The sequence below is a fragment of the Spinacia oleracea genome, chromosome 5, assembly GCF_020520425.1.
Source record: "Spinacia oleracea cultivar Varoflay chromosome 5, BTI_SOV_V1, whole genome shotgun sequence".
In the NCBI taxonomy this organism is placed as follows: Eukaryota; Viridiplantae; Streptophyta; class Magnoliopsida; order Caryophyllales; family Amaranthaceae; genus Spinacia; species Spinacia oleracea.
The window spans coordinates 115,385,351-115,413,286 of NC_079491.1; the positions used below are offsets into that span (position 1 = coordinate 115,385,351).

A 27,936-nucleotide genomic window follows, 5' to 3' on the forward strand; every position below is an offset into this window, starting at 1 on the left:
TACGACACTCACGAATCATGAGCATTGAAGCAGACGGTTGGAAAAATCAAAGCAAAAGCCTCTGTTTGGGGAGGGGAGTACATGGGAATTTGTCTTCTTAGGCCAATACGGTGGGGATTCAAAGACAATGCATGCATTCTAATCATGAAATCCCCTGATAGTTTTGCAAGAAAAAAAGGGTAACAATTAAGAAATATAGACCAAAAACAAAAAACAAGGAATCCCCACACTTACCGTCACTGAGGACCAACACAAAATCACTATCCATAACTGTTGGTATTCTGTGTGCTATCATCACAACTATGCAGTCCCTGAACTCTGCCCTTATTAGAGTCTGGATAAGATTATCTGTCGCTGTATCAACAGAAGCAGTGGCTTCATCAAGAACAAGTATTCTTGCCTGCTTAAGCAAAGCACGGCCCAATGAAACAAGTTGTCGTTGTCCCACACTCCAATTTTCCCCATTTTCAAGCACTGCATGTAAAGCAAAATAAAATTTGGTGTAAAAAAGGCTAATTATGAATAACATATCATAGATACTCTCAACGTATATGATTACAGACCTGGTGAATCAAGCTTTTCGCCTCTTTGACGAAGAAGGGCTCCAAGTTGCGATTTATCAAGTGCCTGCACCAGATAAAACATGTATTTAGAATAGCACACAAGTATATAAAGTTTCAGATTCCTCGAGATTCTGCTTCATGATATACAGCTATGTAGGAAGATACTATAATGGACCTAGAAATGAAATTAAACAGTGAGCTGAAAAAGGATACACACAATATTCAACCAAAAAGAGAACTCGTTGAACCTGGCAATACTAGAACTTGTTGCACTTGTAGTAAAACGCAAACAAAACAGGAATATGTTTTATCTATCTAATCCCCAAAATATGCTTTTGGAAGGAATAATATGCAAGGTTCATCAACAGCCAATGGAAGCAAAGTATTCAATCAATAATTCAGCAATGAAAGTTCCCCTTTTTATCCCCGGTTCAATATTTTTTTCCCGAAGGTCCAAAACTGGCAGTAACTAATGAACAGACTATAGCACATCTTGTTAGGACAGTAGGATGTTTCTATAGAAGGCCACTAAATGAAATGTGTTGATCATCCATTAAGCTTCTGTTGGAAGCTGAAATCTTAGTAAACGGATGCACTATATTTCTATCTTTTGGCATCTTATATATCTGGAAATGTTTCACATATGTATCAGTTAGCAAATGCCTATATACAGTAACCTTACCAATAATACAAGTTACAAGTTTACAACCCAAATCTATAGGTTTTTGTTTGTTGATCTTCTAGCCTATCATATTGTACAATTACTCTAGTGCCTCAAATGAGTCTCGCGCGTAGTCTGTTCTGATGGGTCAGATGTCTGCAGCCTACTAATTCTTGCAGAAACACACTTTTTTGCTGATGTCTTATTACTGCGAAATGGTTGTTTCTAATAGATCCTTGACTACGGAGACAACTAACTTAACTACTACTCCGTAAGGGCCAAAGGGGAATTCAGCTAGAAGTTTGATTTAGTTTATTGTAATACAAGAACGTCTGTTTGAAAGTGTCGAAAAAGGGGTAAAATAAAACATCGCTTTGGTTGACCAGAATACTATAGCACAAATTACTGATGAAGCTTCGAAAACTTACCAGGTGGCCTTGCATCTAAATGCTTTTGTAAACTAACCTATTTTGAACTAGAAAAACCACAAATATCAAAACCTATTTTGTAATTGAACTAGAAAAACCACAAATATCAAACCCTATTTTGTAACTGAACTAGAAAAACCACAAATATCAAACCCTATTTTTTAAATTCATCCAATATTGGAACATTAGCCTAAATTCTCTGCATAATCAACTCATTATGCTCAACTAATTGAAGGGAAACTGAATTTTAAGACCAAGCAAAACAAGAATCAATTATAAACTAACCTTGACAGATTGCGTGAAACAGAGTCGGAGATAGGAAAGACGACGGTCGGGGGCAACTACGTACTATGGAAGAGGAGGCGAGGAAGGTGGTGGTGGTGGTGGTGGAGCCGCGCGGTGAGAAGCGGTGCGAACTCGCCGGTGATGCGTTGGAATAGAGATTTGAAAGGATTCTAAAATCTTATCTGTTTGGCAGTCATAGCGCTGTACGTGTTTTAAGTGTTTAAAATTTTGTGAAGACCTGTTGAAGCGAACAAAGGGAAGCCCGCCCCTTTAGACGGGTGTCTATTGAGGCGGGCAAATAAAAGCCCCCTTCAACTGGCTCTATAGAAGCGAATACCACAAAAGCCCGCCCCAACCTGTTAGTTAAACATTTGACCCGCGTTGACTAAGTGGTTATTGAGGCTCGCTTATATATGCCCCCCTCAATAAGGGGGCTACAACAGGGGTTTTTTCTACTAGTGTATATTACTAGTCAATTGGGTGTAAACTCACAGGAAATCCAATTACACTTGATTGAATAAAAAGAATCGTCACACCCACGAGGGACGAGGTCACGCATTAGCCTCGTGCTTTTTCGACCCCCTCACAGTGGCGACTCCACTGGGGATAGTGAAGAAAATACTCGTGCTTGTAGGTAATCAAAATAGCCGAAGAGTGAAACGACGGCCGTAGGTTCCCTTGTGATCCCTGGTGTGGGGATCTCTCAACATACACCCGCAAGGTAGAGATTGAGGGTTCGGGGGCTGTAACTACTGAGAGGAGTACTCGCTCTTCGATAACTCCATAGGCAGGATATCCTTACTAGCTCAGCATAAATAATTGAAGGGACATGCGTTAACTATTAAACTAATCTGAGTTGATTTTAACAATATGCAACATATAGTACTAGATCGAACGCGATTATCTGATTTAGATTGTTTTAAGGGACCTAGCATGATAATCCAATTTCCCAACATATTATCTTTATTAGGCGTGATAGAACAATCAGATTTAATTAGTTTAACAGTTCATAAAAGGGCGAGGAAAGCAATTAAACCATGGAAGAAGGACACATTACGACGCACCCTTGAGAGGTGCGTCACGGTTCTCAGAAAACTAACCACTTTGACTTTGCTATTTCCCCTTTTATTTAACGAATCTCAAATTATGGGACAGGATACGTTCTGTTCGATTTTTGGATCGATTGCGACAGAATGCGTGATCAGTTTTGCAGCATGAGGCTTAGGCTTAGGGGTTTAGAGTCAATACTCAGAATAATAATTGTGTGTTGTGTCTTTTTCACGTCGAACTTAGGGCCCTATTTATAGAAAAGAGTTCGTGGAAAGATAGAATTGTAGAACTCTAATCCACGAGGAATTAGGAAAGAACACGTCCCAGGTATTTCCAGCGCCCAGGGCTGGGCGCCGAAGATTTCGGCGCCCAGAGCCAGGCGTTGAAAATAGGGTTTGCGCCGTTTCTTTGTCAGATTAGGATTCTTAGAATCCGGAGTGTATGAGACTTTAATTGAGTCTTTTAGTGCGTATTAATTTTATGATGGAATGCATCTGGCCCGTTACGAACTCTAGGCTCGTTAGGATTTTAATTAATACGTAACTCTTATTTTCGAATCGTATTAGAAATAGGATTCTCTCGCAATTTCTATCTCATTTAGGATTTATGTTGGAGTGCAACACCTAATTCTGACAGGTTTCTATCTTTTATGACTTGCCACTTTTAACGACTACCCATTACGGCAGTTACTATTTTTAGCAGGTTTCCATAAATAGCAGGTTTCTATAAATAGCAGGTTTCGGGTGAAATGAAAAGGGGAATTGAGATTCGTTATTTTATAGGAGATGCGTTGTCAAGTGGAGATTTACGTTCTCATCATCGAACCTTCCCTTTCGGGAATGGGGACAAAAGTAGGTGTCTACAGTTAGCCCCCACTTTGACCGAGTCTTGGAGTAAGACGATGGTCAATGTATTAGACGGAGTGCGTCACACAAGCCATGGTGACCTGCTTTTGCGAGGGTCTCACGAGCCCCCGAGTGATAACATTTGACTTAAGGGTCATCACTTGAAGTGTCGACATATCCCTCACGTGTCATTGGGATTTGTCAACGAATAGTATAGAAACTCCCTCACTTTGTCATTGGAAGTATCTAAAGAGGCGTAGAAACTCCCTCACTTTGTCATTGGGAGTAGCTACAGATGTTTTCGAAATTAAAGCTATAAAGTGTAATTGGGCCTGGCCAAGCCCAATCACGAGGTAAAAATGTTTTTAAAGATTCTCATTTTCAGGGCTAGCTAAACGAGAAAACCCCCTTGTTTTTATGGGACGTAAAACGAAGGAAAATCCAGCACATCGTTCTTTTTTGGAAAAACGGAAAACCAATCCTTTAATTTTTGGAAAAAGGGAAAACCGAATAAAGTTATCGCTGTAGCGACTAAGGACCTGCGCGGTTAGTGACGCAGACCCCGCCAGCTGAAGATGGCGAGCCTGTCCGCTAAGGGTGGACACCCCGTCCGATAGAAGTGGACGAATCTGTTTTTGAAATTTGAAAATAAGGACCTACGTGGTTTGTGACGTAGACCCCGCCGGCTGAAGATGGCGAACCTGTCCGCTAAGGGTGGACACCCCGTTCGATAGAAGTGGACGAATCTGTTTTTGAAATTTGAAAATAAGGACCTACGTAGTTTGTGACGTAGACCCCGCCGGCTGAAGATGGCGAACCTGTCCGCTAAGGGTGGACACCCCGTCCGATAGAAGTGGACGAATCTATTTTGAAATTTGTTTGTGTTTTTTGAAAATAAGGACATACGCGGTTTGTGACGTAGACCCCGCCGGCTGAAGATGGCGAGCCTATTTTAAATTTGAAGACTTTATTTTTCGAAAACTGAGGACCTGCGCGGCTAGTGACGCAGACCCCGCCTGTTGAAGGTGGGCGAGCCCATTTTGAATTTCTTACTTTCTTTTCATTTTGCCTATGTAGAAGGGCTTTTGTGTTTGCAACCTGTTGGTGGGTCGCAATATTTCCTGATTAAGTGTGTCCTATAAGTGGGCCCACACTGTGTATATTTCTGTTAACGATATTATTTTTGTTTAAAATACCGTTTTTTTTTAGATTATCCAAACACGGGACTGTGTATAGCGTAGTCCGGGAGCATGATTTTAACCTTGCACACTCTTATCTATTTTTTCGCGAGCCCCCAAGCAATTGGGCTCGTCGGTCATTTTTCGCCAAGAGGGATACGTAGCTTATTAACGTCTTTTAATCATGTCTGGGGTCATGCTCGTATGTGCGAGTGACCTTTATGGTGGTATGCTATTTTGACGAAGTCGTGGAGTGCGACTTCAGTTTCCGGGCGACAAAGTTTATTTTCCAATAATATTCGGTTTAGCTTGGCCCTGATTAATCTTTTGACAAACAAAAATTTTTCATTTTTGAGAAACGAACGACTTAACAATATTTTTTTGGTGTTTCGAAGAATGACCTTGATATTTATTTTGCTCATATTTGTTTTGAAAAGTGTACACATATATTCCTTGAAACGAGTCTAAGTTTTGACCAAGTTTTAACATTCATTTTTTGATATTTGGGTGCTAAAGGTGCTTTTGGGTTTGATCTTAATTGCAATAGGGCCTCGCGTCTAGCGACACGGTTTTAAGTCCTTTCATGTTCCGCGTTTTGTGAAATCTGAGCCTTGGGCTGCATTTTCAGCGCCCAAAGAAGGGCGTTAATTATTTCGGCGCCCAGCCGTGGGCGCTGAAAGTCCTCTCCTGGCGATTTTTGGTTTTCGGATTTCTTTACGCGTTTCCGAATGGGATCAGGATGTCACTTGATGTCTTCAGCTATATATAGGGGCTAGATACGTCCCTATTTTTTCTATCACTCTCAATTTCCTTCTCTCTTGTAATTGCTGCGTTTTTTAATCACTCCTTGCTTTCGTTATGTCGATTCCTCCTTTCTCACTCCAACGGGCTGTTAGGCGTTGGCTACGAGCCCTTACTCCTACAAAAAAGGCTTTGTTGAAAGAATACCACTTAGAGGCACTTTTAGGCTTACAACAAATTAATATTGATTATAACTTCCTGCATGCATCCCTAGGCTTTTGGGATTCCGATCATCATGTTTTTGTCTTTCGGGGCAACTAAATATGTCCTTTGCCAGACGAATTTGCCGCGATCCTTGTATATCCTACTAATGCTACTCCTGCCACTCTTGGCACCATTGAAGAGGGTAAAACAACCATAGGGGCTTTCCTAGGACTAGATGCTAACATGCTTGCTGGGATTGTTGTAGGTGATGAGGTTAATTTGGCAAAGCTTGTAAAACACCACTTTAGACCTAGTAAAATATGACTAAACAAAAATTGAACATTCGAGCCCTTGTATTTTGCTTGTTGAATCATTATTTGCTGTCGAATAACAATGGTGAGTTCGGTGACATAAGGTTGATCCCTTGATTAGCCAGATGGAAAGCTGCTATTCTATCATACCATTGGTTGTTGCCGAGACTTTGCTGAGTGCGGATGAACTGAAGAAGGATGCCAAATATGAATATTTTAAGGGGAGCCCCCTATTACTGGAGGTAATCGATCTTTTCCTTGCGCATCTTTTTTTGCATTCTTTTTTACTCGTCCTGCCTGGAGCTGAGTTTCAGCGCCCAGGGCTGGGCGTTAGAATTTTCGGCGCCTGGTCCTGGGCGTTGAAACTGCGCCCCGGGCTTCGTTTGTTTATTTATTATTTTTCGATCTGATCGTACTCGTTTTTTGCAGATTTGGCTCATGGAACGACTTAGGCTCTTAGAAATTCCTGCCGATCCTAAACACTATCTCCCTATAGCCTTGGGTAACCGGAAGTGTTTGCACCGAGGCCAGGACGAGGCCGAGTGGGCCTCCTTTTTTACTCATGGTATCTGTTCTATTAAGTGGGTGATACCGTGGTGGGGTTTGACTACTATGACGGGGGGTTCTGATGTATCGGTTTATGTTTCTTTGTTGGGGCTATCCCGGCCCATTTATATTTTTCCTTACCGAGTCATGCGTTAATACGGCTTAAGGCAGACTATCCCCTTTTCTGATACGGTACCACCTAAAGTAGCGGCCTTTTCACAAGCACGGGTTCAAGCATGGGCTAAGTATTATGATGGTCTCCCGCGTTGGGCCGTAGCTACAAATGGCTTTGTGGGTCTTTCTGAAAACTATAAGTTGTGGATGAGCTCCGATGATAAATCTGTGAGGACCGAGGCTCGAAATGGGGAGCCGGCTGAGCTTTTGAAACCTCGTATTCGGGTTAGATATGAGGGTCGTGATTCTACCAATCCTCGCACCCATGGTATTAAGACTGTGAAAGCTCGTCCTGATCGAAAGCGAAAGGAAGTTCCTCCCCGTTCCAGTTCTAGGCCTAAGAAGATGCCTAACATGAAAGGGTCTTCCGTTGCTAAAAGAAATGTAAGCTCTCGCGGAGATCGTCGCCGGAACAATGTATGGGTTAGGAAGGCTCAACCGCCTGTAGAAACGGTGACTAATCTAGTTGATGTTGATAATCCTTCTCCCGCCACTGTCTGTGCCCTTGAGGCTGAGCAGGCTGTAACTGAGAATGTTTCTGAAGTCTTGGCATCTTTGGAAGTTAGTGTCCAGAAGCCGGTTCTTATGGAGATTGATATAGGGGCAGCGCAGAAGACTGTGGGGGTGGATCCTGCGAACCTTGCCCTCTACAAGACTTTATTTGATGATCCGGATGAACTAGAATAGTGTAGTTCCTGCTAGGGTGTAGGTGCCCTTTGTTTATTCTAGTTGTGTTTGTTTTTCCTTCTTAGCACTTTTGTTTTCCTTCTTATTACATTTTAATAAAGGCGTGTTTTATTTTATTTTCATTTTTTGTTTCTCCCTCTTTTTTAATATATGTCTAACACTTTTTGCACAATTTATATATATTTTGCTATTTTAATTGGACCGAATCCATAAATAGGATTGCCTACGTATCTTTGTTAGAATCAGGTCGCGCGTAGTTCTAGCTAGAATAAATTCTAGGATGCCGGATCTTAATAGTTATGCCCTGAGGTGGAAACATATTATTTAATCGGTCAAATGAGTGAAGTATCGTCATTATTTTCGTCTACTGTTTTTTTTTTGCCGTAAGCCGTGTATAAAAAATGAAATTCCATGTGTTTTTTGTACGGCTATTTTTTGGTACGCATATCTAGATACGTGCTGTACCCCCCAAGTGTTCGTTATTTTTCCGTTATGTGCGGATAAAATGACGAACACTTTCTGGAAAAAAGTTTAGGTAAGCAGAGAGTTTCAACGCCCAGGCTGGGGTGTCAAAGATTTCGGCGCCCAGCCCTGGGCGCTGAAAATGACTTCTGGGCGGTCGTTTTTCGACGCTTTGCTTCACATGTTCTTGCACTTATTTCTTTTCTCTTTGTTTTGTGCTTTGCCTTTTTATTCGTATTAAAATCAATTTTGAGGCTATTTCGGAGGCTTTTTTGACTGTTAGCGTGAGACGCATTTTTGTCCGGATTAATTTTTTCTATTCGTGACTCGAAATAGTTTTGAGAATGGGGTTAGTGTGTGGAGGATATGAAGATCTTTGTATAGGCTTTTGAGTGGGCTGAGGTGCGTGTTGATGCCGGGGGCGGCGTTTATTTTTATGAGTTTTTTTTTTTTACCAACATTTGTATGGTTTCTTTTGCTCTCTTTGGGTTGTATGGGTTAGACCCTTATGCTTTGGTAATATGATAATATGGTTCTCTTTTGGGGTTTGATGAATTTCGATGTCACGATTCAAGACCGAGTGGGCCTTGTTTATTGGGCCTAGAGTGGGCCGCCTCTTTGCAAGTACGTTTGGTGCTTCTTTTTTTTTTTAGTGTTAGAAATAAAGTTTTTAGGAGGAATATTACGCCTTTATTAATTTGGAAAGTAAGGGAAACACACTTGAAATAAAATTAACCTATATTCTAAGGGGTCTTAGGATCATCTAAAGCCTTTATTTTTTCTACCAATCTAAAGAACTATTAGGCGCTTTTTACTATGGTGCTCTATATGGCGCAAGCCTTGGGTTTAGTCTCGTAAAATTTTGGTCCTTCACCGGTACTCATCTTGAATTCTATTCCTTTTGCGTTGACCCACTAAATGTCTTCACCCATCCGTTCTCGATCTCTTCTAGTGTTGATGCAGGAGAGATTAACCGGGTTGGATCGAAACCTTCATCTTGTAAAGCTAGGGTAGTCATCACAGTCTCGTCCTCCATAGGCCTCGATTCGTTAAACAATGTCCATAGAGCCTGGTTGTCCAATATTTCAGCGGTTTTGGTCTTGGTGAGGTGGGGTGCCTCATCCAAGGTGTGGCAGTCATGGAAAATTTCAAATCCGGGTTTTAGCAAGCCATCCTGAACGAAGGGTTCAGGGAAATCACAGCATGGGTGTTCTTCTCCTTCCCGAACGAACATCCCGTTAAGGGTCTTTTGATACGGGGAAAGGAGGGTGGTTTGTTTGGCCTTGTTGAGGCGTAGCCCAGACAGGCGGTCAGCAATATCTTCCTCCGTTGGTTCATAGCCTAAGCCAAAGGGAGTAGATTTGTTGGGTAAAGGATGGAATGTGCATACCTTCTTCCTTATGCCCAATGGGGTTCCTGGGAACTAACCTTGAGCTAACAGCATTCTAGGGACGACTCGGGATGCGCGCGGGTCTAGGAATGCTGGATCATAACCTTCGACGAACTGGATTGCTTCATCCATTTGAAACCCATAAAGGTCGTCTGCAGTTTCGGCCGTTCCAACCATAGTACAATTGACGTCGAGGGGAGGGGCGCGGATTTCCAGTATTACCCCGTTATGGTTAAGTTTAACCATTTGGTGCAAGGTAGAAGCCACACCTCCCAAGTCATGGAGCCAAGGTCGCCCCAAGAGGAGGTTGAAAGTGGGCTTGATGTCGATTATTTGAAACTCTGTGGTGCGTGCCACAGGCCCGGTTTGTATGGTAAGGTTGATTTTTCCCAACACAGGCCTTCGAGAGTTATCATAGGCTCGCACCCCTTGTGTGGAGGTTTGGAAGTCATCGTTTCCTAGCCTTAAGCAATGGGCGGTTCGCAATGGGCAAACGTTAACCGCTGAACCGTTATCTACGAGCGCTAGGGGGATGTTTTGTCCTTTGCATCCGACCACTAGATAGAGGCCTTTATTATGAGCACCCCCCTCCTTGGGCAAGTCTTTGTCAGTGAAAACTATGGCCTTTTCTCCAGCATCTCTCGTGACGTGGTTAACCAATGAGTCAGGTGTGATATCCGTAGGTACTGAGATGAGGTCGAGTGAGCGAATAAGCTTTTTGTGATGTTCCTTTGAAGTACACATGAGGTCCCAGATGGTAATCTCGGCCTTGGTTCTTTTTAGCTGCTTCAAGAGAGGATTTTCAATGGCTTCCGCGACAGTGGTGTGCCGTCCATTCTCAGGAGTTTGTCTGACTGGGATATCGTCCATAGGAGGTGGGCGAATATCCGATTGATATATCCTTCCGGATCGGGTTCCTGAGGGGTGGTGTCAATGAGAGCATACCCGGGCCAAGTTTCAGTAAAGAGGTCCTGGCCCGAGACTTGAGACAGGTAGATATCTTCAGCATCATCATCCCACACACCGCACACTTCTCTCTCGATTCGACCCATAGGGACCACAGCGAGTGGTGCACCTTGAGGTGTAATATACACCGTAGGGTCGAAGTTCTCATTTTCTGGTTGGTCGAGAGAGAGGTGACAAGAGCCAAGTGGGCTTTTGTTGTTGTTGGGTTTGCCAACGTTAGGGAGCGGTATCACTTCATCCTCTATCAGGTCCTGGATCGTGTTTTTTAGATTCCAGCAGTTTTCGGTGTCATGCCCATTTCCTTGATGGAATTTGCAGTAAGTACCTTCGACCCAATATTTGCTCTTGACAGGAGGGTCACGGGTGGGGCCTATAGGCCTCAACTTTCCTTGATTGGTTAGTCTCTCAAGGGCTTGTACTAAAGTTGACCCGAGTGGGGCAAACTTTCGATCTCGGACCCATCTTCCAGGGCTTCTTCGGGCGGGAGTCTCTTCTACGGCATGGACTTCTTGGGCTTGGGATGTGTTGCCCCTGTTGTAGGCGTTGCTTTTGTATGCGGGCTTACTTTGTATTGTTTTTGCGAGGTCATCCTCGATCTTTATTCCCACATCATAAACTCTTTTGAAAGTGTCAAGTCCCAGGTATCTAAGGTGTTGTCTGTAAGACGGGTCCAGGTTGTCAATGAATTTTTGGACCAATTCTGTTTCGGGAGGCCTATTGATTAGCTGGGCCGCCTGGTCCCTCCATCTAGCAAAGTAGGTTGTGAAACCTTCATTTTTCTTTTGGAAGAGAACTTCCAGCTCGCGCATGGTGACTTGAAAATCCATGTTCGACGAGTATTGCTTGATGAAGACATTGACAAAGTCTTCCCAAGTGGGGAAGAGCTTAGGGTCCTGGTGGTAGTACCATTTGAGCGGCACAGGTTCCAAGGACAAAGGAAAGGCAGGTAAATACATGGACTTATCCACGCCTTTCAAGTTCATAGCATTCACAAAGCTCAATAGATGATCACGGGGATTGTCCGTGGCTTTAAACTTTGGTAAGTCAGATGAACTAAACTTTTCAAGTAGTTTGCCAGGAAAAGGTTCAGGATCAAGGGAGAAGTACTTGCTCCCCATGGTTTGCTGTAGGACCATTTTTTCAATCCTCTTCTCGTATCGAGGTCATTTTTGGCTTGTGCAGCCGCTAAGGCTTCGTTTTCCATTTTCAGTTGGCCCATGAGTTGGGTCATTTGGGCCATCTGATCTCGCAATTCTTCGATGGACATGTTTGAGGGTGCGAATCGAGGTTGGGGAAGCGGAGATCCTTGAGATGAGGGATGACGGACGGAGCTTGGAGTCACTAAACCTGGTGTTGGCGATGTATCTTCGAGACGCACTAACCTTTGATTTCCCGATCGGCACCAAGTGGCAGGACCAGTCCTATGCATAAGATAAGCTAAAGTTTAGGCCCCAAAGTTTCAAGCATTACTTAGTCTAGACTTTGACTCTCTCTATTGGTTTCTTCGCTCTTTCTTTTGTTGGTACACTTTTGGTTCTTTCTTTTGGTCATTCTTTGGATTTTCGAAACACTTCCCCATTGTGACATTCATAGTTATTGGCATGTTCGGTTTTGGTGCCGAGAATTGTCGTCGTAGGAGGCCTAACAATGACTCGAAGAGTTATTTATATATTTTTTAGTCGCTTTAAGAATCGAGTGCTTTTCATACGCCCTTGCAGCAATTTTTTTTTTACGAATGGTTTTTTTTTTTGCTACATATTTTTTGCGCGGGCACCGAGGCTGCTGCGCCTGACCAAAAGTCCAGGCAGCAACTTCAGCGCCCAGCGTAGGGCGTGAGAAATTATGGCGCCCAGCCAAGGGCGTTGAAAATGCGTCCCTGGCTGGTTCTCGTTTTCTGTTTACGTCTACTTTTTGTTTATGCGACTTTGATTTAGCGTGCTTGCCTAATAACGTCCTTACGCGTTGTGCAGCGTTTGTGGGATTCGTTACAGGTTATCCCGAATGTCGCTTATTTTCGTGGCGATCGTTCGGGTTTGCGGATCACGTGTTTCGGTATAACTCTTTGGCCAATTGGTTTATGAATGTTTGGGCAATTTTTAAGGTCGTTGGTTTTCTAACATTGTTTGTCACACACAATCACATATTTCGCTACACATAACTAACATTACATCATGAGGCAATAATAATATTTCATGTAGTTTATGATAGGCTTCTATGGGTAGTATTTGCGCCTGGCTTGGTATCGCTTCTATCGCAGATCCAACACATGCCCCGGTCGAGGTAGTGCCTTCAACAGACGAATTTCGCCCAAAAGGCCAATCATGATGTAAGCCAAGGGGGCATGCACCAATGAGAGGGACCTAATGGGCGAGCGATTGCGTTTGGGACGGGTGTACTACTAGCGAAAGTGCCGAGTGGACAACATTCAAAGCGTATGCACCCCCCGGTTGGCGATGGGTATCCTTAGTCCCAACTCCCGAGATGAAACATCCAAGGGAGCCAAGATTCGTTATGCGGTTATGCCCGTTCACATTAATATGCTGATTTTCAGGTCGTCCCAACTTGATGGGGAAATAAACGCGGGGTAGGATCGTTTCACCCTTCGGCTATTTTGATTACCTACGAGCACGAGTATTTCCTTCACTATCCCCAGTGGAGTTGCCATTGTGAGGGGGTCGAAAAAGCACGAGGCTAATGCGTGACCTTGTCCCTCGTGGGTGTGACGTTTCTTTTTGTCAAATCAAGTGTAATTGGATTTCCTGTGAGTTTACACCCAATTGACTAGTAATATAGGAGTCGTCATTTAGTTTTTAACGACAATGAGAAAAACTGACAAAACCCGGTTATCGTGACATAAAGGGAGTGCAATTATGTTTGACCACGACGGCCGTAGGTTCCCTTGTGATCCTTGGTGTAGGGATCTCTCAACATACACCCGCAAGGTAGAGATTGAGGGTTCGGGGGACTGTAACTACTGAGAGGAGTATTCGCTCTTCGATCACTCCAGAGGCAGGATATCCTTACTAGCTCAGCATAAATAATTGAAGGGACATGCGTTAACTATTAAACTAATCTGAGTTGATTTTAACAATATGCAACATATAGTACTAGATCGAACGCGATTATCTGATTTAGATTGTTTTAAGGGACCTAGCATGATAATCCAATTTCCCAACATATTATCTTTATTAGGCGTGATAGAACAATCAGATTTAATTAGTTTAACAGTTCATAAAAGGGCGAGGAAAGCAATTAAACCATGGAAGAGGGACACATTACGACGCACCCTTGAGAGGTGCGTCACGGTTCTCAGAAAACTAACCACTTTGACTTTGCTATTTTTCCTTTTATTTAACGAATCTCAAATTATGGGACAGGATACGTTCTGTTCGATTTTTGGATCGATTGCGACAGAACGCGTGATCAGTTTTGCAGCGTGAGGCTTAGGCTTAGGGGTTTAGAGTCAATACTCAGAATAATAATGGTGTGTTGTGTCTTTTTCACGTCGAACTTAGGGCCCTATTTATAGAAAAGAGTTCGTGGAAAGATAGAATTGTAGAACTCTAATCCACGAGGAATTAGGAAAGAACACGTCCCAGGTATTTCCAGCGCCCAGGGCTGGGCGCCGAAGATTTCGGCGCCCAGAGCCAGGCGTTGAAAATAGGGTTTGGGCCGTTTCTTTGTCAGATTAGGATTCTTAGAATCCGGAGTGTATGAGACTTTAATCGAGTCTTTTAGTGCGTATTAATTTTATGATGGAATGCATCTGGGCCCGTTACGAACTCTAGGCTCGTTAGGATTTTAATTAATACGTAACTCTTATTTTCGAATCGTATTAGGAATAGGATTCTCTCGCAATTTCTATCTCATTTAGGATTTATGTTGGAGTGCAACACCTAATTCTGACAGGTTTCTATCTTTTATGACTTGCCACTTTTAACGACTACCCATTACGGCAGTTACTATTTTTAGCAGGTTTCCATAAATAGCAGGTTTCTATAAATAGCAGGTTTCGGGTGAAATGAAAAGGGGAATTGAGATTCGTTATTTTATAGGAGATGCGTTGTCAAGTGGAGATTTACGTTCTCATCATCGAACCTTCCCTTTCGGGAATGGGGACAAAAGTAGGTATCTACAGTCTCGACCTGGGTGATTAGTATGGCAACGTATACACTCATAGACTCTCGTTCCATTCTCTGCAGACTGATTCTTATCTCCATTGTTATTGTGGAAATTGTTTCAGTTTCTGCCCTGGTTTCCCCTGAACTGGAAATGGTTGTTTCCCTTGTCTTTCTTAAAGTTCCCCTGATTCTGCTGGCCACCACCTTGGTGTTGGTTACCAACATCCTTCCTCTTTTCACCAATTCCATTCTTCCTTTGCTACAGGCCATACAAATGGGCAGCTTTTCCATACAGGTGTCAAGAGATGTAAAAGTCTCTCCAGCAAGCATCAATTGCAAATCCATAGTCAATCCACTCTCAAATCTCAAATCTCTGAGCTCTAAGCTCCTCCGTTGCCACCACTCACTAGTAGAAAAAACCCTTATTGCAGCGGGCTTTTAGACCCCTGTTGCAGCGTACATCGTATGCTGCAACTGGGGGGCCTGCAACAAGTCTGAACTTGTTGCAGCGTACAATGTTCGCTGCTAAAAGGGGTTTTTTGCAGCGTACATATGTATGTAAGCTGCAACAAGTGCCAAAAAATTGGCAAAATTTTGGACTTGTTGCAGCGTACATATATATGTACGCTGCAAAAGACTCAACTTTTTGCAGCGTACATTTATTTGTACGCTGCAACAAGTCTGAAATTTTGCGAAATTTTTTTCCCTTGTTGCAGCGTACAATATATATGTACGCTGCAACAAAGCACTTTTGGCGGGAAAATTCTAATTTTGTTTAGGGATACCTAGAGTGCCTTGCACCAAATATAGAAACCTGTCAAAACAATAATAGAATAACGCAACCTGTATAAAAAATATAAAAACAACAACTGGAGTTTTGTATACTATATATCCCAAAACCAAAGTGCACATATTACATTTAAATATATGTTCCAATTTCAACATAAACATACATTTTAATATAAAATTGATTCTATAACAACTAAACCAACTCGATCAAGCGCGCTAAAGCCAATAATAAATACTTGCTGGTAAAAAACTTAGCCCATTGCTCACGAACCACATCAAATTCCTCGCATAAGGCGCAATCCTCGGAGTGTAGACCTTTACAAAAACAGAAATTTAAATTAAACATTAGATTAAATACAAATTAAATATCACATTTTAACATTCAAGAAACTAATGACAATGTCCTAATAGTCTAAAATGAGTCCTTAGGTTCTTTAGTTCAAAGTTGGGAGCGAAAATGTCATTTTAGCCTAAATATGACCTATAACGACCCAATGAGCCTATAGGTGCATAAATAGATTGGAACGAGTCTTAGATCGTTAAAATTATGCATATTAAACATGTAATAAGTTTTAAATGAGTCCTTAGGTTCTTTATTTTAAAGTTGGGAGCGAAAATGCCTTATTTTAGCCTAGATATGACCTATAACGATCAAACAAGCATTAAATGGGTATAAGTAAATTAGAATAAGTCCTAGAAACTCAAAACTAAGCTTATTAATCATATAATAATTTAAAAATGAGTCCTTAGGTTCTTAAGTTCAAAGTTGGGAGCGAAAATGTCATTTTAGCCTAAATATGACCTAAAACGACACAATGAGCCTTAAATGTGCATAAATGGATTGGAATGAGTCCTAGAAAGTTAAAAATAAGCATATAAAACATTTAGTAAGTTTAAAATGAGTCCTTAGGTTCTTTGGTTCATAGTTGGGAGCGAAAATGTCATTTTAGCCTAAATATGTCCTATAACGACCAAACAAGCCTTAAATGTGTATAAGTAGTTAGAATAAGTCTTAGAAACTTAAAACTAAGCATATTAAACATGTAATAAGTTTAAAATAAGTCCTTAGGTTCTTTATTTTAAAGTTGGGATCGAAAATGCCTTATTTTATCCTAAATATGACCTATAACGATAAAACAAGCATTAAATGTGCATAAATAGATTAGAATAAGTCTTAGAAACTTAAAACTAAGCATATTTATCATATAATAAGTTTAAAATGAGTCATTAGGTTCTTAAGTTCAAAGTTGGGAGCGAAAATGTCATTTTAGCCTAAATATGACCTATAACGACACAATGAGCCTTAAATGTGCATAAATGGATTGGAATGAGTCCTAGAAAGTTAAAAATAAGCATATAAAACATTTAGTAAGTTTAAAATGAGTCCTTAGGTTCTTTGGTTCATAGTTGGGAGCGAAAATGTCATTTTAGCCTAAATATGTCCTATAACGACCAAACAAACCTTAAATGTGTATAAGTAGTTAGAATAAGTCTTAGAAACTTAAAACTAAGCATATTAAACATGTAATAAGTTTAAAATAAGTCCTTAGGTTCTTTATTTTAAAGTTGGGATCGAAAATGCCTTATTTTATCCTAAATATGACCTATAACGATAAAACAAGCATTAAATGTGCATAAATAGATTAGAATAAGTCTTAGAAACTTAAAACTAAGCATATTTATCATATAATAAGTTTAAAATGAATCATTAGGTTCTTAAGTTCAAAGTTGGGAGCGAAAATGTCATTTTAGCCTAAATATGACCTATAACGACACAATGAGCCTTAAATGTGCATAAATGGATTGGAATGAGTCCTAGAAAGTTAAAAATAATCATATGAATCATGTAATAAGTTTGAAATTAGTTTTTAAGTTTGTTAGATCAAAGTTGGGAGCGAAAATGTCATTTTAGCCTAAATATGACCTATAACGGCCAAAGAAGTCATGAATGTGCATAAATAGATTGGATTATATTTTACATGCTTGTTGATATATAGTGACAAAAAATAAAGACGTAATAGGAATCAAGCAGGCAGCTCTAGGTATCCATATATATAAAAGAACAATATTTAATACACATATCTTGCCATAAAAATAATGGTGAATACAAAGTTAAATGCAATCAGAACCAATAATTACCTGTCCTTGTGCTTTATACTCATCATAAGGTCGAAGCAGGTTATCACCACTAACTACACGCGGCATTCTCCTCCGTAGGAGTTGTTCTTCAGAAGTTAGAGCAGCCTGTATCTTCATTCTCATTGCATTGGCACCCTCAGTAGTTTTTGACAAAAGATCCAGCACTCCACTTACTGGTTGAGCAGCAACACCTATTAATCCTTTTCCAACACCCTGAACAAAACCCTCAACACCAGATGATTTTGCACCCTCAAGAGGCTTTGTGAACATTCCTGTTACTCCTCTGAATAGGATTTTTGCAAGTGCTCCACCTCCTTCTCGGACAACATCACCTAAGTCACCCACTTTCTCCTGCAATAAACAAATGTTAGGATATGGCTGTGGCTTCTGGAAATGTAGGCTGGCAATTCATCTCATGATCAAGAAAATCTTCCACATATGAATTATATGAAGTATATACGATACATCCAAAAGAAAAATAAAAAGCAAACATACAGTGACTTAATTTAATACCCATCAGCCCTAACTTCTAACCCTGATTACTTATCAACTTTCTGTGTGAGTTTCCATATGAAAGCTTGTCTTTCAGATGTTAACAGGTTAATAGGAGTGAACCTTCAAAGTCATACTATGTTGGGTTCTTTTTTATAATTTTAAATTAAAAGAAATTAAGGAGCTTCAGAACTTTCAAGATAGAAATCTGGATTCTTAGTTTGTATACCACCTCTCTATCAGCACTTCCATACAATAAGCAAAATAGAAACAAATGGTCAGATTAGGGAAAACCAGTTAACTTGTTGCGTGTTTCAGATTTTCAACTTGTAATATAAAAAAGAAAAATACAAGGTATGTGGGTCACATCTGGGTAAGGTCTGGGTCTGAAAACATACACCTTTAAGAAGAGGACCTTGAACCAGATCCAACCCTAGGACACAGATCACAGGGTTAGAAAAAAATAGACCTATAAGAGAGGTGTCTTCATAAGACGATGTCCTGCATAAAAGGACATGCAGCATTGTGTTACCACAACCCACAGAGCAGAAAAAATAACAAGGATACCATTGGTTTTGTACCAGAAAAAAACAATTTAAGTTAAAACTAATGAGCAATGAAAGTAGATTATAGTGCAAGGGAACTCCAACTAAAGCCCTTAACCAAGGAGATTCTTACTGGCATATTTTCCATATTCCCCAATGCCGTCATCAAGGATGCCCAGAAACCAAGCACACCCTTTGGTCGCTGAGTTGGTGACATAACCATTGATACCTTCAGTCGTACTTATTTCAGTCAATGAATATAATCTTGAATAACATAAACCATTATAACCCAATGTATTACCATGAAGCATAAACATTAAACACCAATGGTCCAATACAATCATAATCCACACACATTTCATACCAAGCTTGAGTCGAGTAAACTGATACATTTACCAAAATATGAATTTCTGAAGTCTAAAATGCAATAATGAAGGCATTCCCCATTATATTAATAAACCGTCATATAAATGTCCCCAAGTTAAATTAACAATCAAAATCGGAAAAAAATCAAACCCTAACAATCAAAATCGGAAAAAATGTATCAATTAACACAAAAAATAAGAATAATTTATATAATCAAACCCTAAAAATACGAAATTAGGGGAAAAATCAAGAATTGACTGAAAGCAAACCCTAAAAATACGAAATTAGGGAAAAACAAATACAAAAAGTTAGAAAACTATACCTCCTCAAACAGATTCGCGCAGGAGAGAGTAAGGGATCGAAATACTTGGGACTGAGACGGCGAGAACAGAACGCGATGGGGGAGATGAGGCGAGAACACAGACCCATCGGCGAAGACAGCGACGCAGGGCCGAGCAACGCCTGAGTTCGACGGCTGCTGAGTTCGACGGCGGCTGAGTTCGAAGGCTGAGGTCGAAGGCCAGATGCTTGAAGAGAAGGAGTCGAGCAAATTTTCACAAAAACCAAGACGAATTGTCACCCAATTTCAACAATTACTTGCAAAAAACCCAAAAAAACCACGAATTAGAGAGAGAAAGAGAGCAGATGAAGAAGAAGAAGAAGAATGAGGAGGTGAGAGAGTACGCAGGGAAAGCTGAGGGAAGAAGAGGGAGTACTGAGCGTGGAAATGGTCCTTAGGTTTGAGATGAAATATTTTTCTTAATTAGCTTTGCAGCGAAATTTTTTTATTGCAGGGGGCTTTTATCTGTACGCTGCAAAATAAATGGGCTATTGCAGGGGGCTTTTACTTTGTACGCTACAAAAAACTCTCTTGCTGCGGGCAATTAATTTGTACGCTGCAACAACCCTTTATAAAGTTTGACCCGCGTTGACCTACTGGTTGTTGAAGCGTATTATTACATGTACGCTGCAACAAGGGGGTTGCAACAGGGGTTTTTTCTACTAGTGACTTCAGGTGCAAATCTAGACAGCTCTATGAACTTGGAATAGTACTCAGTTACAGACATCCCTTCCATTTTCAACTCGATGAAGTCTTGGGGCTTTCTGCTTCTTCAGATATGGTGGGTAAAACTTGTTTCTTAAGGCTACCTTGAATGATTCCCATCCAAATCCAGGTGTAGCTCTCAAAGCATCCTCACACCTCTGCCACCACAAATCAGCTTCTCCCCTAAGGTAATACACAACACTATTAACCCTAAGGTTTTCTGGGCAATTGACAGCTATGATAAGCTTATCGAACTCCCTTAGACAGTTCTCAAGTACAAATGGGTCTATTTCCCCTTGATACAAAGGAGGCTTACTCTAGGCCACCTTCTTAAACATCTCACCATCTGGATCAACTCCCTGCTTATTCCTATTCTGTGCTAAGTTCTGCACTACTTCAGCTAGTTTCCTAACCACATCGGCAACCCCTTGGGTAGTCATTTCCCTTCTCCTGAACAAAACAAAAGACTAACTTTAACAACTGAGTTTGGCCACTGCCTTACTGAAACATTGCACTAACTAGCCATACAATTAGTAGACATGCACGAAAATTTCAGACCCTAAGCAAGATAGGCGCCAATATGGGCCGATTTCTCTCTTAGTCCGCATCACAACGTTCAAGTGGTGAAAATTGAACCACCTTGCAAGTACAATTTCATTGAAGAAATACATGAAATTCATTTGAGATAATCGCTCAAAGAGAACATAAACTTAGAATTAGAGGTAAAAGAAAGAATTCTAAACTTTATTACTTCAATGGGAAAATAATACATCCTTTGGATCGTGCTTTATTCGAAAAACCACAAAACTGAACCACTAAAACCATAAATAGTAGTTTACTACTTTATTACTTCACTAGAATTTAAGCACTAGCTATTACATTAGAAAAGTCTTTAAAATGTTACTCTACTATCCAACCTCCTTCACAAACTAGTGAAGAGTGCTCATGGCCTTCAAAGTCATCAAAGTCTTCCTCTCACTACTACAAAATAGCCTATTTGAAGACGCTTGTGCCTCGACGCCAAGGGGGGTGCGTTGGGGGTGCGAAAATATTTCCGTGATTTTAGGACGATTTATGGCGTCGAGAAAATTGGCGACGCCTTATTGACGACGCCTTTTGTCGTCGAACCAGTTTGCTACGCATTTGCGCGTCGAGAAAACATGTGCCTTGCACGTGTTTCTAGTAAACAACTCAGACCGGCCTGCGCGCTTCAAAATTTTGGTGAAAATTAAACTTTACCGCCTATACTCTAATTAAATAATATATTAATTAAAAAAGAAGAAGAAAATTGCTAAAACTAAAAACTAACACACGTCCTTCACGTATTACTAACCCTAATTAGCTAAAACACCAAACACAACCGCGTCGTCTCTTCAATTCCCTGGAAATTCCAAACCGTTCACTCTCTGCCATTGATATTCATCAAGGTTTGTGTTTAACTTTATACTTTCCTCTGTTTTATTTCTTCTTAATTTATCTTCTTTATCTGAATTTTTGATTCTCTTCTTCTTCTTCTTATCATATTTCAACGAGTCACAGTTGGTGGAAAATCGCAAGAGGTGCTGAAATTTCGAAGGGATTTACGGCTCAATAGTCTGCTGAAATTTCTGAGGTATTTATTGGATATATTTGTTCTGTTTTCTCAATCGAATCCATTGATATTTTGTTTTCTGAGGGATTTACGGTTCATTGGTATTTTCAGTTGACAGAATTATGTGAATTACGGCCCAATCGAATTGTGAATTATGTGAATTATGCTATTTTCAGTTGATAGAATTATGTGAATTATTAAATTTACAGAATTATGTGAATTATGGCTCAATCGAATTGTGAATTATGCTATTTTCAGTTGATAGAATTATGTGAATTATTAAATTTACAGAATTATGTGAATTATATCGAATTGTGAATTATGAAAATGACGTGTTCTGTGCTCGTTGAATTGCAAACGGAATTTTTAATTTGTTGGTGTTGTGGATTATTATGTATTTTGTATATAATTTATGTATTTTAATATTTTTTATGTGATGAAAAACAGTTTAAAAAAAAGGTAAATGAGGCGAAGAAGTAGGGTTTATCTTGAATTTTTCTGCCCAATATTTTTTTTTTTTACCTAAGCTTGTATTGCTGGCATGGTTGCTTCCATTCTACCTCCTGCACTCATAAGAACATCCCCTACTCCATCCCGTACCACCATTCCCAAACCAACTTTTCCATCTTTCGAAATCGCTGCATCTGTGTTGAGTTTATACAAGCCTGTTGCAGGTGGTCTCCAAGTAAAAGTACCATGGTCTCATACTTGGAAACCAAGAACTCACTTTTAGAACTTCACCAATGGTAATTTGTGTCACGTTATCATGTAAAGAATGAATGTGTTTTTTGTATGTGTCCTGCAAATATTAGATTAACTTCAGATTTCATTAAGACCAACAGAAACTGAAACTCAATTACAATATTAAGAAACTCTTACAGACACAAGAATAGAAACAGCACTAGTGGCTGACAAAACAGCCTGATACGCTGTCTTCAGAGCCTCATCTAGAGTGACCATGTGCAGATTAGTTGTGCAGTGTGTGCAGTCTGTTCTGTGCAGTTCTGTGCAGATTAGTTTGTTGCAGTGTGCCTTATGTGTGGCCATATCGTTTCCTTTAACATGAAGTTCTTTCATAAGACTATTTGGTGGTTGACAGTCTCTGGTAGACTGGTAGTACTTGTATCTGTCTAATATCAATCTTTGATTAACTAGAACTGCTTGGAGAAGGTTGTGTGAAGTTTGTACTTTGGTTTTTTTTTCCTTTTTTTTTTTTTTTTTTTTTTTTTTTTTTTTTCTGTTTTTCAAATGCTATGTCTTTAATATTTATCTGTATTTACTTGCTTGCTTCATTAGTTGAAAATTTATGATTGAAAACATGCTAATGAATTGTCTGGACCTCACAAGATCATTGGTCAGACTCATCATGGTGTACTTCGCATTTGGATTAGATATATTTATATGTATTGGATGCCAGAAAATGCTTAAACAGGAGATTTAAATCCAACTCTTCTTGATAGACTGTAGTTGTGTTAATAGGACAAGAAAGACAAAGCTTGAAGATTGCGTTTAATCTATTATATGAAATTTGATTCAAGAGAGGTTCGTATTGCTAATACTTGGCAGAAGTTTAAAATGGCGATTTAAATCCAACTCTTGAAAGACTGGTTGTGTTAATAAGACAAGAAAGATGGACATATATTAAAGATTGTGTTTTGTGCTCCTGTTGTGTGCAGTCTGCTCTGCAGGAAGTCCAGGTGTTGCAGTCAGGTTACAGGGAGTGTGGTTTTCGTCTATGCTGTGTGCATTCTTGTGTTGCGTGCCTTTCTTTTTGCGGTTGTTGTGTTGTTTGTTAGGGAGTGGTCTGTACTCCTCTAACTTTTTCTGCTGTTTCGTTGTTTGGATTCTTTGTTCTTACCTTTGGAAGCTTAACTTGAGTCTTGCTGCTAATCTAGAATCTGAACTCTGATTACATAATATTAAATCTGTAATTCAGTCAGCTCTTTTGCAGTATATTGATTACATTATATTCTATATTTATTATGTAATTCAGTCACCTCTTTTGCAGTTATATTATATTTATATATTAGAATAATACTGATTACATTTTTTATGTGACTTGTCTTGCAGTGCTATATAGTACGAGATGACTTATCGCAAGAGGGTTAGATCTGCTGCTAAAACAGATGGTACACATGGTCCAGATACCGCACATACCTCATCTTTGAGTGAAGAGGCCTCACAACCCACCAAAAAACATGCTACTGAACCACAATCATCTCAGGTTTCTTCTATTACTACTGCTGTCAAATTTGGACCGTTTTCTCCACAAGGTACACTTACATCAGTGGTTGCACCTCCATGTTCGATTACATCAAAAAGTGCATTGCAAACCGAAGACATACTCGGAGCTATATGGAAAAGGCCACCTACTTCCTTACCATCAAGTTCACTTATGACAACAACTAAAGATAAAGCTTTCATCCACGATCTCACCTGAAGTTCCGACTAGTATTCCACCTTCTAATACATCAAAATCACAAAAACACCCTTCTACTTCCTCTGGTCATGTCCCACCTCGTATCTCGCCTGCTAGTCATATCTCACCTAATATGCCACCCAATATGCCACCTATTATCCCACCTTCTACTCATATTAAACCATCCTCAAGAGCTTCTCAGAACAATCAACAACAAAACAATAATGAAAAACCAAAAGAGAACTCAACAAAATCGAAGTCCCTAAGGGTGAAGTCATATCCGGATTGGCCTGTAGATATAGATTTTGATGACAAGGAGGAGGTTTTGACCATTGGTAAGTTAGTGCATATAGGATTGTTCAGTTGTAAGAAGTTGCCGGCCAATATAAATCAACTAGAAAGCTACTGCATAAAGCAATCTTATGTTATGTTCTGTTCTATATCTGTTCTGTTTTTCCCTTCTGTCCAAATTGTAGAGTTGCTGAATATATACGTCTTCTTGTTCTCGTAATCTTATGTATAAAGTATATATGTTCACTTATTCTTTTTTTATGCAGATGCGAAGCGTAATGTTAAACTGGTGAGTGGTTCTATTCAAACAATCGACGTCTGGAGTAACAACGGCGTTAAATACTATGTTGAATTCAATGACCTTTACCAACCGCTTAGGAAAGGTGGCCAAATGTTGGTCAGATTCGTTGGTAGTATTGCAAAGGTAGAGGAATACTGTCCACTTGGAGAACGGGAGTGGCCTGATATCGATGCAGATGTAAAAGCTAAGATGATAGAACAAATAAGAGTAAGTTCAAGTCTTTATTCCCGTTTCTAGAAGTTTATTTTATTTCGCCTCACGAGTGCATAGTACTTAGTATGTTTTATTCTTTTCGCTTCAGTCAGTTTTGCAACACGCGCGGCTAAGCCACTATAGTATATTACAAAATCTGGATTCATTTTCAGCAATGCAATCTTACTGAACAACAATAAGAAACTAGAAACTAGTAATGGTGTTAATAATACAAATTATTTGATGCTGCTGCTCTGAATTGTGTAAGGTTAGATACGTCTTGTAGGCTGTCATTACATGAGTCATGATAATCCATTATGACAAAACCATGCTAATTTAACCTATAAATATTCATTTGCTCATATTATAAATAATATACAATGAACTAGGAACAAAGCAATCTGATTTTAGTAAATATGATCTATATGAAATCCTTTTTGTCTTCAAAGCATGTCTTGTTTTCCTGATGTTAGTAAATGCTTTTCCTGAAGGATCGCTTTGTTATTCCTGATCATCCGGAATATAACAAACAAATCCTAAAGCGTGCCAATAAAAGTTGGAGGAAATATAAACACTCTCTTAAGGGGACTTACTACAAACCAAATGAGAAAACAGTCGCTCAGATGTGCGATGCTGTGCCACGACATGGAATTAGCAGTGCTCAATGGAGAAAGTTGGTTAAGTATTGGGATTCGGATGAAGGGCAAGTAAGTACCATGTTCTTCATTGAACTTTGAGTGATGTATTTTTTTTTTCACAAATGACAGTGAAGTACAAGATTCAATTAATAAATGAAATCACAGACTGCACAGAACTGATCTGCACATAATGCACATAATAGACTGCACAGAATTGATCTGCACAGACTGCACAGAACAGCATAGACCTGATCTGCACAGACTGCACAGATTGCATAGAACTGATCTGCACATACTGCACAGAATAGACTGTACACACTGCAGAAAACTAATCTGCACAGAACAGACTGCACACACTGCACAACTAATCTGCACAGAACTGCACAGAACAGACTGTACACACTGCAACAAACTAATCTGCACAGAACATTGTTGCACTCACTATAGGAAATCCTCAGAATTGCCTAATGTCACTCAGAAAGTATGTGAAATGGTTATACAGTATTTATTACTCCGTAATTGGTATTACTGATGGTTTTTGGGTGTATCTCGGGTTATATCATACCAGTAGAAATATTCTTGCATGATTGCAGTCCCTTGGACCTTACTTATCTTGTGGGTTGTTTTGCTATTTTTTGATTTTAACGTCCTTTAATCCAACTTGATGGATCCGTAAATGCATCAAACACAAATGAATTATAAGTCAAGGGATGAACTTGGAGCAGTATGGGGACTTTACAAGGTAAGTCATTGGTGAACTTGGAACAGTGGGAGCAGATCTCAGCTTTCATTGGTCCTTGCACTATATCATGAGCAAATTTTAAAGGGTTTTACAATCTACACAAGTTGATGATAACCAAGAACTTTGATTTATATTCAGGTGTGGTTAAGAGTGGAGTGGGAAACTGTTACGTGTTCTAAAATTGAAAGGGTATTTGGTTCTTATGTGATGCAACCAAGTATGCGAGACATTACAAATCAGTTAGTTTGCTGGCGTAAGAAACATTAAAGAAAAGCTAATTTGCCTTCGTACATGTATTTATTCTAATAATTTGGCATGGGTATGTCACTGGTCTTTGTTGAGGTTCTTTTTTATTTGATAGAGCTGAGGAATTTCTTATAGTGATTTTTAAACCCTCTGGCTTTACAAATATTAACTGATCATTTCTCAAAAAATATGCATGCATACCTCAGACATTATTAGACCTGGTATTGCTCCCAGTCCTACTGGGAACGTTGCAGCAGATATCTGTAGTAGTAGAAATATATGAGAAAAATAAGTATCAGTATTATACCAACATTACTAGTCTAACTAAATGCAGTTTGTAGTTTTGGTACATTCATCCCATAAACAATTCCCGGCTCTTTACAGAAAGCTATAAAACGCGAGGTAATAAGAAAAGATAATTCTGCATCAGAGAGAGAAAGAAAAGTTAGCACAAGTGGTGTTTTACCAAAATGCCAATAAGGGCTAGATATGAAAACAACTTATAGGAGTTACATCAAAACTTAACTAGACTGGCAGAAATTCTAGCAACAGTTTTTAGTTGATCTTTGTTAATTTATTTACTAAAAAGACTTAACTATTTCTTAATATATCTCTTTGAATCTGAGTGCAGAAACTTTCAGAATATGGAAAGGCTGCACGGGCCGCTCAAAATCAATTTCATAGATCTGGTTGTAACAGCTATGCGAATCAACAAGCTGATTATGTATGAATCATGGCTTCTTCTATTTTATTAACGCTGGTTCAGATTTTCTTTAATACTTTTGATATTGATATTCATATATAGGAAGACGAGCATGGAAAAGAATGAGCTTATTAGCCCTTTGGGTAAAGTCTCATTCCGGCAAGGACGGGACCTTTCTTCCAGGCACAGACACAGTCACTGAAGATTTTGTGGTATGAGTTCAAATTTAATAGATTAATTCAGCTACTTTTGTTATGAAAAAGCTAGGTGATTGATAAACCAATATGGGTCTGCTTCTTAATTTGTTTATGAAATTCATACTATTATCCTAAACTGTTTGTATAGGATGATGCAAAGGCTAAGATGGAAACGTTGAGGACTGTAGATCCTTCTAAATTTGAACAAGAACTTGAAAATGCAGCTTTTGAGGACACTATGCATGGTGGAAAGATTCCCGAACGCCCTGTAGGGTACGGACTTGGAGTTCGAAAGAGAGACGTTTATGGGGTGCATGGTGTGCTAAGGAAGCAAGGGTATGGGAAAGTTCGAGAGAGGACCGTAGTACAGATGGAAAGTGTGAAAGAAGAAATGTCAGCACTCAGCAAGAAAAATGAAACACTTGAGGAGGAAAATGGAAAGTTGCAAGCCCAAGTTAAAGAGAATAATTTTCTGCTTACAAATCTTGTTGGACAACTTGCTCAACTTGTAGGTCAAGTTCGTACAGAAGCTTTAAGTTTAGCACAACAAGTCTTGAGCATGGCACACAAAAGGGTAATTATGCTAATCTCTTATCATTTGAACTCTTTTTGCATGTTGTTATATAAA

The 27,936-nt window shown here is 39.7% G+C and overlaps 2 protein-coding genes across 2 annotated transcripts; one reads left to right on the forward strand and one right to left on the reverse strand.

Moving 5' to 3' along the window:
* Positions 1-8: 8 nt before the first annotated feature.
* Positions 9-22,626, reverse strand: LOC130461802 (uncharacterized). Its single transcript, XM_056830020.1, has 8 exons — positions 22,459-22,626; positions 22,307-22,378; positions 18,879-18,994; positions 18,431-18,533; positions 17,541-17,891; positions 564-627; positions 235-474; positions 9-154 (listed from the first exon to the last, which is right to left on the reverse strand). The coding sequence occupies exons 1-8, from the start codon at positions 22,624-22,626 to the stop codon at positions 9-11; spliced, it is 1,260 nt and encodes a 419-aa protein (XP_056685998.1).
* Positions 21,286-27,708, forward strand: LOC110783633 (uncharacterized). The gene is made up of 8 exons (XM_021987986.2): positions 21,286-21,415; positions 21,528-21,600; positions 23,650-24,333; positions 24,556-24,797; positions 25,274-25,489; positions 27,040-27,132; positions 27,214-27,323; positions 27,457-27,708. The coding sequence occupies exons 3-7, from the start codon at positions 24,132-24,134 to the stop codon at positions 27,235-27,237; spliced, it is 777 nt and encodes a 258-aa protein (XP_021843678.2). The 5' UTR covers positions 21,286-21,415; positions 21,528-21,600; positions 23,650-24,131; the 3' UTR covers positions 27,238-27,323; positions 27,457-27,708.
* Positions 27,709-27,936: the final 228 nt, after the last annotated feature.

Bases quoted from the DNA above. Each gene is read 5' to 3' on its own strand.
- LOC130461802 (XM_056830020.1), bottom strand. From the start codon at position 22,626: ATGGCCACACATAAGGCACACTGCAACAAACTAATCTGCACAGAACTG. The intron at 475-563 runs GTCTGTAATCAT...CTTTACATGCAG, and splicing joins CGAAAAGCTTGATTCACCAG to TGCTTGAAAATGGGGAAAAT. The intron at 155-234 runs GTAAGTGTGGGG...CAAAACTATCAG, and splicing joins TGTGTTGGTCCTCAGTGACG to GGGATTTCATGATTAGAATG.
- LOC110783633 (XM_021987986.2), top strand. From the start codon at position 24,132: ATGCCACCCAATATGCCACCTATTATCCCACCTTCTACTCATATTAAA. The intron at 24,798-25,273 runs GTAAGTTCAAGT...CTTTTCCTGAAG, and splicing joins AGATGATAGAACAAATAAGA to GATCGCTTTGTTATTCCTGA. The intron at 27,133-27,213 runs GTATGAATCATG...ATTCATATATAG, and splicing joins CGAATCAACAAGCTGATTAT to GAAGACGAGCATGGAAAAGA.